The sequence below is a fragment of the Acanthamoeba castellanii genome (genome assembly GCF_000313135.1).
Source record: "Acanthamoeba castellanii str. Neff unplaced genomic scaffold scf7180000084566, whole genome shotgun sequence".
NCBI classification, from domain to species: domain Eukaryota; phylum Discosea; order Longamoebia; family Acanthamoebidae; genus Acanthamoeba; species Acanthamoeba castellanii.
Genome location: NW_004457302.1, coordinates 1 through 12,212, shown reverse-complemented (window position 1 = coordinate 12,212; position 12,212 = coordinate 1). Strand labels below are relative to the sequence as shown.

Here is a 12,212-nt window from a genome sequence, read left to right as displayed (position 1 = left end):
CACGACACACGACACACGACACACAACACGCCATTAACGAATTACTGTTTCCAGGCGCCATCGGACGATTCGCCCAGCTTCCTGGTGGTGCCGTACACGGACTACTGGACGGTGCTCACCCAGGAGGAGGACGTCTACCTAAGCGGACCCTCGGCCATCGCCTTCTACCCGTCGACCTCCTCCTCTTCCGCCTCCAGTGCGTCATGCCTCTTTTCATTTTCTATTATTGCATTTTTATTGACGTGAGGCTGATTGGTGATAATGCTTACTGTGGGCAGGTACTACGATCGGCAGTGTGTTGATCACGTTCTCGTATTCGTCGTTCGCCGTGGGCTGCTACTCGCAGGTGGTCACCTACGACTGGCTCTCGCTCGTCGGTACTCACGCACACGCACACCGCACACGCGACACGACACGACACAGACAAAACACGATTGGATGGCCAAAGCAGCTGACATGTCGGTTGGGCGCACACGTAGGCGTGCTGGGCGGCGCGGCCGCGTTTTGCTGCGCGGTGCACGAGATCGTGATGTTCATGTTCTCCAAGTCGCTCACCTGTTGCTGTCCCGACCTGGCCAAGCGATTCAACGACGACGAGGAGGACGACGAAGAGGAGGAAGGGGAAGGCGAGGTGCTCCTCTCTCCCCCAACACGACACACACCACCGCACACACCGCACACGCACACCGCACACACCGCGCACACTCACAATCTCTCATGGTTGCGGGAGACATTTGAAGAAGCCCAAGGCGTCGTCGAGCAGGAGCGTAAAGACGACAAGGAAGGGCATGGGCGCGGCGAAGAAGGGCGACGGCGACGATAGCGACGACGACGACGATGAAGACGAGCAAGAGGCGGCGGCACGGTCGCTGCAGGAGGTGGGTCTCATGCACCACGGATTCCACCGCGGCGATCTGGTCGCGGCCATGTATGACGACTACGGCCGCAGCCTGTCGTCCGAGCGACTGCCACTGCTCTGATGGTTGCACTTGTACAATTATTAGTGTCATGTGGCCCTTATTTGCTTTTTGTTTGTGTTGTTGGCGCGTTCGTCACTGTTCGCCCTTAATGACACGCGAGTTCGAGGTGTTAAGGGTAGGGCTTTGCGGCCTCTTCTTGGGCGTCCAAAGGGCTGAGTGCCTGAACTTGATATGGGAACCCAGGCCAGCGGCGGAACGGCAGCGGAGTCCACACTGGCTGCATAGGTACCCGACAGGTCCAAAGGCCAGAGAAGTCGGGTCAAAGGCAGGGGTGTAGTCTGCATACGCAGAACTTCGTTCAGGACGAACAACTAAACACACAAACAACACGCAGGAGGGGAGAAAACCTGGTGGTACGCTGCATGGCGCTGGTGTGCTGTAGCGCTCACCGCTGAACCATTGATCGTAGTCCTGTGGTTGCAAAAAAATACGCAGTTGGCGCGACGTGCCGCTACAGGGTTGGAGTCGCGATGTTGCACGTACCTCAGCTAGTAATACGTCCCAATCTTCACACAGGTGGGCCGTGTCCATCACACTGTCTTGTGCGATGAAAGAAGCATCACAGGACTGGTGTAGTGCGCGGCTCCTTAGTACTCGAGTTTTTCCGAGTGGCTGTGTTACCTGAGTTGATGGTTGTTGGCACTGCTGTGGCTGCTGCTGCGTTTGGGCCGCCAATGCACTACAGTCCCGTTGGATCGTCCTGAACAAGTGATCCAAATAGTCCACACCCCCTTCCTTGACCACCACTTGTTTTCCTTCTTCGCGCGTTTGCTGCCGGTCCTGACAGACCCCGGGGGGGGGGTGATTAGTAACTCTCCCCATCCATCATGGGCCTCGAGCTGAGAGTCATCGATGCGAACCTTGGTCAGACTGGCCAGGTGGTGCGTGAGCTTGATGGTGTGCTTATACCACTGGGCGAGCCTCCTTCGCAGATGGAGACAGCACCGTCCCGTGTGTTCCCAGATCTCCTCCTTGTCGCAGGACCTGAAAGAACAACCGAGGTCTGCTGCCGGGCACGGTCTGAAAACACGCACACGCACACGCACACGCACACGCACACGCACACGCACACGCACACGCACACGCACACGCACACGCACACGCACACGCACACGCACACGCACACGTGAGGTCATTGTTGCGAAAGAGAGGGACTGCGAGCGGGTCCGTACGCGCCGTCATCGTCATTGCTGTCCTCGTCACTGTCGTCATCGTCGTCGGTGTCATTGTAGCCGTCGCCGTCGCCGTCGCCGTCACTCGAAGTTGAGGGAGAACTGAGAGGTTCGCCTTCGGTTGTGGCGTCGTCTCCGACGAAAGGAGAGCTGGCGGCTCCGCCATCACCGTTGTGTACCGTGAGCATCCTGTCTTCCCCAAGCCTGCTCTCGAGCCCATCCTCCCCTGACGACACGACCAACGACACGACACAGCGTGAGCATGAGCGCAAACGGAATTATTCCCGTGCGGGGGCGCCCAACGTACCGCAAGCCACTAAATTGCTGAACGCCACCTTGTACGACTCCTTGGAGACGGCGCCCGACGGAGCGGAGTTGTACATGTCTACGTTGACCCAAAAAGCGGTTTCGGTCGAAGCCGTGTCGTGGACTCCTTGGATGGCGTAGTAGCCAGGCCGTATGGTCCTGGTGTCTGCTTGAACAGGCTTGGTGGTGGAGGTCGCGATGGTCACCACGAATGGCGGGGCCTCTTCTGGTCGGTCGAACTGGAGGAACACTGAGACCTGCCCGGCCACAATGCCAAGCACTGCGTGGACAGTGTTGCGCGCCGGCGCTGGCGGCTGTAGGACGACGTTCTGGACGGCCGGCAGGATGTGCGTGACAGCCCGGGGGGAGTCGTCGTGTCGGGCTCGCTTGCGCTGGGGCTTGCGCTTGGGCTCCTTCGCTGGTTTCCCCTAAAAGCACGACGCGTTGGAACCGCGGGCACGATTGCAAGCCTATCTTGACGAGAAGGGTACCTGTCCATGCAGTTTGCTACACGCTTTGTAGTGGTTCGCGTAGGCTTGTGGCGTCTTTGGTTGGTCGCCGCACAGCGGACATTTCAGATCGCTACGACGGGCTGTCGTGTGGCCGGTGAGCGTGGCTGGTGTTAATAATATGTAGGTAACGTGTGAAAAAGTCCGGTGGGCCGTACTCAGTTCTTCTGCGAGGTCTTCGAGCGACACGGCAGCCAGCAATTCCCTCGCTAAAGAGAGGCGAATAAAGTATGGCCAGCAAAAGTGTTCAACACGGCTTCTAAAGTCATACCACAGCAGCAAGTAGAAGATGGGATGTACCGTTTTCTGAAGCGTAATAGAGCTTTTCGAGGACTGGTTCGTCAAGAACCGTGGGGGGGGGGTTCCTCCTCCATGGCGGACACGCTGTAGAAATGGGTAGGCTCTGCCTTGCTTTTTGGTTTTAGTTTTTGTTTCACAACCCTCGCCGTCCAATGGCAGAGAACGTTGAGGGTCCTTCGCTTTTACTTGCAAGAAATCTTGTTTTTGTTTTCCCTCCTTTACATCTCGCCAGCATTCCCGGGTCAGCTGAATGGAGCTACATCCAAGGAAGGATCCCTTCTCTGTTTTGCCTGTCGAGGCATGCTGCCAGGTGTTGAGCTTCCTTCCTCCCCAGACCATCGCCCTTTGCTGCCTGGTATCTTCCCAGGCACGCCCCCCCCCTTCTTTTTTCTGAGTAACAACCAACCCTCAGCTTATCATCTGCACTCTTTTAGATGCAAACACATCTGTTGTTTTATGTGGATTAATTTTATTTTTATATTAATTTTATTCACCTTTTGGCCGCCACCTTGCTCTCTCACCACGGCAGTGGAAGGAGATATGCGACGACGAATCTTTTTGGTACTTTTATGCCACATCTTCGCTTGCTTGCCTGCTTTCGCTTTCTGCTTCATCTTCTTCTCTTTGGTGGCTCACAGAAATGCTGCCTCGGCGTGTGGTCGCTGCAGGCGGACGATGTACGTGAAGAGCGTCAGGCAAGAGGGCCTGGGGGAGTGCGCGAGCAAAACCAAGACCGCGCCCGGCATCACGTGGAAGCAAATGTGCCTCAACTTGAGTATGCGCTCGCTCACGCACGCACGCAGTGCCCTCCGGACGGCACCGACTCACGCCACACACCCGCACACGCACGCCATCACACACACACACACACCGCACACGACACGACACGACACGACACGACACGACACGACAGCGCTCAACTTTGGAGAGTCGAAGATACTGGACAAGGAGCTGCGGCAGACGCTCATCCAGTGGGTCGGTGCCCGCGAGGCGCGTTGGGTCCTCCACTACAGGTACTCCACCTCCGAACTAACCACTCACCACGCGCGCGTGGTACGCACCAAAGAGAGCTCGCGTGCGTGCGGCTAACGAAGTACCTTGGGTGCAGGGGGTCGCGTGACGGCTTCTCGCTGGACGCCTTCCATCGATTCAACGATTGCGTGGGTCCCACCGTCTGCGTTGCGCACTCGCCGAAAGAGTACGTCTCGAGCAACGACACGCACACGCACACGCACCATCGCACACGACCAACGACACGACCACACGCTTAATTTCTTGTGTGTGTGTGTGTGTGTCCAGCTGTATATTCGGGGGCTACAACGCCGTGTCGTGGATCACGCTCCGCCAGGACAGCGACGAGAGCGCCAACCTGGCCCTCAGGTCGCACGCCATCGGGGTCAGCGACGACGACGACGCCGAGAGCGAAGACGAACAAATCGAGGAAAGCCTCGAGGAGGAAAACCTGGAGGAGGAAAAGGAACCAGCAACCGACGACGAACTGGCCGACGCCACGCACGACGTCGCGGTCGACACCACCACCGACCACGCCCACCTCGAGTCCGCCGCCGCCGACGACGACGACGAGGCGGCAGCGGCGACGAGCAGGAAGAAGCGGCGCACTAAGAAGAGGGCCAACACGGGTGATGGTGATGTTGATGTGGACCACGACAAATCGGAGGAGAAGCAGGCGCAGCGCAAGGCCGCGCTGGAGGCCAAGCGGGCCAAGCGGGCGCGGAAGGCTCGCGACGCGCGGTTGGCCGCGGAGAAGGGCCTGCCGACCGAGCCGTTCATCTTCTCGCTGAAGAACCTGTGGGACAAACCGCCGACCCAGATCTTCACCCGACAGCGGGGCGACAAGAACGGCGTCCTCGTACACGGTACCGAGCGCGCGTTGCGTGTGCGATTGTGGTTGTGCGGTTGTGCGGTTGTGCGTGTGCGTGTGCGATTGTCGGCGCTCACAATCGATGACGGGGTCTGTTGGCTGTGGCAGAGTACTACGGTCCGCTGTGGGGGTCGGGATTCGATCTGGGCATCCTCGGACACCCGCACGAGACTCCGCCTTCGGCTTGGTGCGTACCACCCCTTGTTTTATCGTTAGTATATTATTATTATTATTCTTCTTATTTCTTTTTCGCACAACGCGCCTGGCCGACTGACTTCTCCCCTTTTGGTTTTATCTTCGTTCTTCGTCAACGTCTTCGTTCTTCATGTTCGGCCTTCTCGAGCGCAGGTGCAGGATCGGCACCACCTACGCGTCACCGTACCTCGCGACTGAGACTGGCGGCTCGGCCCACTACTTCATCGGTGGCGACCCGCGGTACGTTCTGATCTCGTGTCGTCAAGTCCTCAGCCTTAGACACTAACATCTTATCATTGCGCACACGACACGACACGACACGACACACATCAGGGACTTTGAGATCTGCGAGCTGGAGGTGTTCGTGTTGAAAGAGGAGAAGGAAGAATGGGCCAACCGGCTTCGGTCGCAGGAGAACGCCGGCCGCACGGCCAACGCGGACTCTCTCCGACCCCGCGCGTGAGCAGCCAAGAGCCGGCCAACCTAGGGGGTGTGTGGATAATTGGACAACCAAAGAAGGCCTTTCCTTTTGGTCTGGTCTTGATGTTGTTGATAATGTTGTTGATGTGATGTGCTGGGCGTGATGTTGTTGGAGTCGTATGGGCGATAGGGCGGGATGGCCAGGCGCATAAAAATGAGGGGAATGTTCGTGCGAGAAGACTCCGTGAGGCACAACGGCAAAAGGCCTCCTTTTTCGTTCTCCTCTTCACGATCTCAACCTTTGGTGTCGCCGATTCCATCTCCTGCCTCATTAGGGTTGAATCGTCGCATAATTTGCTGTAACTTGTACGCATTGGATTCTCCCCTCTCACAATCTTTGGCCAATTAATTGGTTAGGGCAGTAAATGTGAGGCAGACAATGATGAATCTTAGGCCTTCCTATGATTAATTCGACCAATTACCTCCTCATCCCATTAGGCCAGTGAAAGGGAGCATCAATCATGAAGTACTCTGAGATCGAATCCCAGGCCCCTCAGAAGAAGAGCTGCCTCGATGTCGCCTACAGGTGGATCATTCTGCTCTTCATCATGTGGCTCACATTCGGTATACTCCTCTTAGGCCTGCGGCGCATGTCGGTTGGAACGGCCGATTAGCAATTGAAGGACCCAAGAATTCCATTTCCATTTTGACCCGCCTCAACCTCCCTACAGGCAGCTACTGGGTGTTCGATACGCCCGGTGCCCTGTTCAAGCAGCTGCAGGTGTGGTTCGGCGGCCCCGACAAGTACACCTCTGCCGGTATTGCCTCCCTCCTTCGAAGCTCGCCCATCTTTTCGAGGCTCTACTCGCACTTCTTGACCTTCTCTCACAACGCGTGCTGCTACTCGGTTCACTTCGTCTTCTTCGTCCATGACAGACAACTTGAACCTGTACTCCGTCTACTCGTACCCCAACACCATCCTGTGCTTCTTCGGCGGCTTCATCATCGATCGCCTCACCGGCCTCAGGATGGGCGTACGTGCTACTTTCACCTCCTCCTTCAACAAGTAGCAGCCGTGTAGCGAGTTGCTCACCCCCTTCCTCTTCTTCTTCATGTTCTTGTTGTTGTTGATGTTGGCAGGCGCTGCTGTTCTGCTCGTTCATCCTGCTGGGCGAGTTGATGTTCGCCGTGGGCATCCAGGTGCAGCAGTACTACGTGTGCCTGGTCGGCCGCTTCATCTTCGGTCTCGGCGGCGAGTCGCTCACCGTCGCGCAGAACAACTTCACCGCCCGCTGGTTCGACGGCCCGCAGCTCGCCCTGGCCTTCGGCCTCGTGCTCTCCTTCGCCCGTATCGGTACGCGCTTTTCATCTGCGCTCCACCGCTCGGCCTCGTCGGCGCCTAGCCTCACGCCTTCTATGTTGTGTGTGTGTGTGTGTGTGTTGCGTTGTGTGTTGTTATGAACGGCTACAGGCTCGTCGGTGAACTTTGCCGTCACGCCCTTCCTGGCCAAGGTCAGCGTGCCCTTCGCCGTGTGGTTCGGCGCTGGCACTTGTCTCATCTCCTTCTCCGGTACCGTCGGCTCCTCTCCGGCCCTCGATGACTCTCGTCTCCTGACCCTTGCCGTCGTGTGTGTCGTGTCGTGTCTTGTGTGTCGTGCGATGCAGCCTGTATCCTGCTGGCTGTGTTCGATAAGGCGGGCGAGCGCCGCGCCGTGAACAAGGACGAGCCCAAGGAGAAGGAGACCTTCGCCCAGATCCTGCTCTCGCTCCTCCAGGTCTTCAAGTTCCCCATCGCCACCTGGTTCATCTACTTCATCTGCGTCTTCTTCTACGTCGGTGCGTCCACCACACACAACACACACACAACACACCCACACACCACAAGCAACAACCATTGTCAGTAGCAGTGTACTCACTGTCCACCATCGTCGTCATCATCATCGTCGCGCAGGCGTGCTCACGTTCTACACGGTGGCGTCGGACATCATGCAAAAGACGGGCTCCAAGTACTCGGAGGACATCGCCACCCTCTTCATTTCGATCCCCAACTTCGTCTCCGTCATTGCCTCGCCCAGTACCTGCCCCACTCCTTCCTTCGCACCTCGTGTGGTGACCCACTTTTCTCACGATTTTCTTTCTTCTTCTTCTTCTTCTTTTCACTCCTAAAAGCTTTCGGCTACATGATCGACAAGATGGGCAAGGCTCTCTACTGGATGCTTTGGTCTTGCTTCATGGTGCGCGCCCGCACTTTGCTTTATTATTATTATTATTATTATAACGAGCTTGTAGACTGATCCTGCTCTACTCTTGTTGTTGTTGTTGTTGTTGTCTTCTTCTTCTTCTTCTTCACCAGTTGGTTGTGGCTCACATGGGCTTCCTGGGTAACGCCAACGAGTGGTTCGAGATTCACCCCATCGTTATCATGGTCTGGCTCGGTACGCGCAGCAGCCAATACCTTTTTTTTTTTTTTTTACTTACCGTGTCCTTCCCAGCATTGTGTTATGTTGATTGGTCGCCTAAACCGCTCACACCGCACGCGCGCAGGTATCGGCTACTCCATGTTCGCGGCCTCCATCTGGCCTCTGCTGCCCTTCATCATTGCGCCCAAGCACCTCGGTACCGCCTACGGTGCCATGACTGGTGCGTGCCAACCTTCACCTCTTGCTACGTCCCCTTTTTTTGTTTTTCGTTTCGTTTCGTTTTCCTAAAGGTCTCACTCACTCGTGTCTTCCCTCCTGCAGCGATCCAGAACGCTGGTCTGGCCGTCCTTCCTCAGATCATCGGTGCTCTCCAGGGTACGCAGCTCCCTCCTCCCATCATGATCGTTGACGACCGCGAACGGGAATGATGATTGATTGGCGATCTTTTTCCGTTCTCTCTCTCTCTCTCTCCTCTAGGTGCCGACGGCATCAAGGGCACCACCTGGCAGTACACCATCCCCATCATGATCTTCGTCGCTTGCGCTGGCGTCGCCGCCGGCTTGACCGGTACGCCTCCACCCCTTCTTCTCAACCACGTGGCCCAGGTGGAGATATTGGAGATATGGGGCTGAACCGAGTTGCGTGTGACGCGGCAGTGTTGTTGATCGTGCTGGACAACACGACCACCAACGGAAACCTGAACGCGTCGGGCGAGCTGCGGCAGGAGCTCAAGCGCGTCATGCAGGAGGAGAGCGCTGCTGCGGGCGGCATGTCCATCAACGACACCGAGGAAAAGTCGCTCCTGAACTAAAAGTTGATCGACCTCGATCGCGCGGCAAAGAAAACAAGAGAAAACAAGAAACCTTATTTCTATCATCCCTCACCACCATCGTCATCGTCATCAACTTGGGCGGCAGAGCTTGCGAGAGGTCTCTCTACAAGCCGAAGCTTCGGCTCTTCTGTGGTGGTCGGCTGCCGATGTACGGGGCAGTGGCGTCAGCGGAGGTAGAGCGCTTCTTGCCTCCCTTGCGGCCGACACTGTCCTTTTTGTCGTTGTTGTCGTTGTTGGCCTGCTTCTTGTTGTTGGCGTGCCCCGGCTGCTTGCTGCTGTTTGTGGTCGCCTGTTCGTGCTCAGTCGCCCGGTGCAGTGTCCGCTGCTGCTGCTGCGTTGCGGCTGGTCGCTTGCTGCTAGGCGGCGACCACCGGTGGTCGGGCCGACGCTTGGCCGTGTCTTCGCACGAGCGGCGACGATCACCACCAGCCTCGCCTCCGCCGTTTTCGCTTTCGCTCTCCGTGTCGTGGTCCCCGCGCACCTGCCGTCGACGGCGCTTGCGTGTCGAGACGTCATCGCGCGCTCGCTCCCCTAGGCTCGGGTGGTCACTGTCCTCCGCCGGTGGCGGTGGGCGCTCGCACTTCTCCTTGCCGTCGCCCGTGCCGCGCCTCTTACGGCCGCCTCGGTTCCGTCGCACCAGCGTCCACCGATGCTGCACGCTGCCGTCCCCGTCCGACAACGAGCCGGTGGGATATCGCTGCCACGCGCCCGCCTCGCCGCCGTTGCCATCATCGCTCTCGCTCCCCTCCTCGCTGTCCTCCGGCTTGCCGCGGGCGCGGGCCGAGGCGTTGTCGTAGTGGTCGTGGTCGTCGTCCTTCTTCCTGCGCGAGTCGCGTTGGCCGATCGCGCGCCGACGCAGCGCGGCGTGGCACCAGGCCACGCATCGCCGCACGATGTGGATGAGGAGGTGCGTGGCGGCGGCGACCAGCGCGACCAGCACGAGCTGCTCCAGGCTGTCGTGCCCCATCTTGGCGCGAGTCTGCTGCGTGTCGTGTCGGCACTCGGCCGTCAGGCGCGCCTCCAGGCTCTTCGTGGCCTCGGCCAGCTCCTGGCGCCACGTGTCCATGATCTTGGCGTGCTCCTCGCGCTGTTGTAGACATCAACACCTCCCGACAGTGAGTCACTGTCGACGGGCTTGTGTGTGTGTCGTGTCGTGTCATGTCGTGCCGTGTCGTGCCGTGTCGTGTGTTGTGTGGCTTAGTCGTACCATCTGTGCGTTGGATTTGACGGCGTTGTGGAGCGTGCTCACGATAGAGTGTCGTTCGTTGTTAAACTTGTCCAGCTCGACGGCCACCTCGTCGTAGGCCTCGAGGTGCTTAGCCACGACGCCCTCCAGGTAGGCGTTGAGGAGGTGCTGATTGATCTCCAGCGTTTTCACTGAACACAGACACACCATCACACACGACACGACACACAACACACGCACGACACACACGACACAAACGTTAGTTCCGGACAGTTCATATCGGCACATACATGAGTGAAGTGACGTACTGCGGTTGGCCAGTGTGGTGAAGATGCTCTCCTGTGTGTTGAAGTCCTCATCGACGAGCTGCGGGAGCTCCTCGAGCATCAGCCGCGTCATGCTGACCCGCATCGCAGGCGACGGTTCGACCACCAACGCCGCCGCCTGCTCCGGGGGACTGCTCGGCCGCCACGGCCGCGGCAGAAGCGGCGCGCTCGTCCGCCGCCATTGGCGCGAGCGGCTCGGCCACTACCGGAGGCTCGCTCACCACTTGGCCAGTGGGGGAGTGCGCCGTGCTGTCGACACTATCAGACGCCGGAAGCACCGCGGCCGCTACTGTGGGCGCAGCAGCGACCGCCGTGTCGGAAAGCGTTGGCGGCTCGCCCGCGGGCTCATCGGCCTTAAGGTTCGGCTGTGTCACCGTCACGGCCGATGCTGGCGGCTCAGTCTCAGCGTTGGCCGAGGACGCGCCCTGGGATACGCCCGCGCCGGTGGTCGGAGCGGAAGCCGCCGTGGCGGTTTCTGTCATCGTCTTCGTCGTCGTCGTCGTCATCGTGGTGGTGGTGGTGTTGCCGGTGATGGCGACTGGCGACTGGACGGCAGGCGCCACGACGTCGGGGGCGGTGGTCGGAGCCGTGCTGTCTGCAGCCGCCGCTGCCGGACCGGTTGTTGCCGCGGGGAGCGGGGGCGCCGCGGTGAAGGTGGCGAGGTCGACCTCGCTGCTCGAGAGAGGCCGGGTCGGGTCCATGATCAGCGGCTCTCCGTTGCCGGCGGCGAGCTGTTGGGCGACCTGCTGCGCTGTCGAGACATTCGTCATCGGACGCTGCGGTAGGGTCAGGTCACCTACGGCGGCGCCTGCCGTGGTTTGCGGAGCAGCAGACACGACGGCGGAAGGCGCGGCAGCGGTGATGGTGACCGCGGCGGTCGCGCGCTGGTCAGTGGCGTCCGCAGTTGCGGGTGCCTGATGCGCGGATGACGAAGCCGGCAACGGAGTGTCCAGGGCCACTGACTTTTGGTCTGGCCGCAGATGCTGGTCTTGTGGCTGGGCGGGCTCGAGGGGCGACGTGGCCGCAGCAGTGGCTCCAGGGTGATCCTGCGCGGCGGGGGCGTCCTTCACGGCCGGCTGTCCAGTCGACAACGATGAGTCCCTGGCTGGGCTGACATCGCCAACCAGAGGTGCTGCGGCCACCGTCGTCGCGGTGGAAGCCGGCGCGCTGGCTGGTGGTGCGGTGGTGGTGGTGTTCGAGGTCGAGGTCGTCGTGCCGCTGGGTGGCTGGGCGTCGTGCATGACCGGTCCTGGCGTGGCCGGGGCGAGCGGGGCGGAACCCGCGGCGGCGGCGTGGTTGCCGGCTTGGGCCAGGTCGGCCACCTCCTTGGGCAGCGTCGTGTCCTTCTTCGGCACCGTCGCGTCGTCGTTGATGACCACCTGACGCGAGTGTTTGAATGGTGATGGTAAGCAAAAGCATGAGTGGCTGACGACGAGAAAGGTGCCGTGGCGTACCGGGTGCGTCGTCGGCGAGGCGGGGACAGACGCGTCCTTGTTGGGGTCCTTGGGCTTGTGCTTGCTCTTGATCTCGTTGATGCGCTGGCCGATCTCCTTGGAGTTGGAGATCATCTTCTCCTTGAGGTTGGCCACGTGCGAGGTGCCGTGAATGCGCACCACGCTCACTGGGCAGTAGTACTGCGAGCCGTAGTGCGTGAGGAACACCACCTTGACGTACCTGCGCCAAA

General features: G+C 59.4%; 4 protein-coding genes and 1 pseudogene across 4 annotated transcripts in view; 3 read left to right on the top strand and 2 right to left on the bottom strand.

Moving 5' to 3' along the window:
• ACA1_329850 (uncharacterized protein) overlaps window positions 1-980 on the top strand; it is a gene marked incomplete at both ends in the record, with an annotated part of 2,230 nt that extends 1,250 nt beyond the window's left edge. Inside the window, 4 exons of the mRNA XM_004334427.1 lie at window positions 55-196; window positions 279-377; window positions 480-631; window positions 741-980. Of these exons, the coding sequence (XP_004334475.1) occupies window positions 55-196; window positions 279-377; window positions 480-631; window positions 741-980 (633 nt within the window). The remainder of the gene's footprint in view (window positions 1-54; window positions 197-278; window positions 378-479; window positions 632-740) is intronic.
• Window positions 981-1,052: 72 nt separating this feature from the next.
• ACA1_329840 (uncharacterized protein) lies at window positions 1,053-2,957 on the bottom strand (the record flags this gene model as incomplete). Its single annotated transcript, XM_004334426.1, has 7 exons — window positions 1,053-1,258; window positions 1,661-1,760; window positions 1,841-1,964; window positions 2,153-2,378; window positions 2,460-2,886; window positions 2,910-2,928; window positions 2,950-2,957. 7 exons carry the CDS (start codon window positions 2,955-2,957, stop codon window positions 1,053-1,055), a joined length of 1,110 nt encoding a protein of 369 aa, XP_004334474.1.
• Window positions 2,958-3,942: 985 nt separating this feature from the next.
• ACA1_329830 (uncharacterized protein) lies at window positions 3,943-5,807 on the top strand (the record flags this gene model as incomplete). Its single annotated transcript, XM_004334425.1, has 7 exons — window positions 3,943-4,042; window positions 4,181-4,280; window positions 4,376-4,465; window positions 4,567-5,144; window positions 5,258-5,336; window positions 5,498-5,584; window positions 5,678-5,807. The coding sequence occupies 7 exons, from the start codon at window positions 3,943-3,945 to the stop codon at window positions 5,805-5,807; spliced, it is 1,164 nt and encodes a 387-aa protein (XP_004334473.1).
• Window positions 5,808-6,285: 478 nt separating this feature from the next.
• On the top strand, window positions 6,286-8,995 carry ACA1_329820 (transporter, major facilitator subfamily protein; the record flags this gene model as incomplete). Its single annotated transcript, XM_004334424.1, has 12 exons — window positions 6,286-6,388; window positions 6,496-6,582; window positions 6,701-6,798; window positions 6,905-7,118; window positions 7,236-7,334; window positions 7,430-7,600; window positions 7,934-7,998; window positions 8,118-8,199; window positions 8,309-8,404; window positions 8,506-8,559; window positions 8,662-8,751; window positions 8,841-8,995. The coding sequence occupies 12 exons, from the start codon at window positions 6,286-6,288 to the stop codon at window positions 8,993-8,995; spliced, it is 1,314 nt and encodes a 437-aa protein (XP_004334472.1).
• Window positions 8,996-9,119: 124 nt separating this feature from the next.
• Window positions 9,120-12,096, bottom strand: ACA1_329810 (annotated as a pseudogene).
• Window positions 12,097-12,212: the final 116 nt, after the last annotated feature.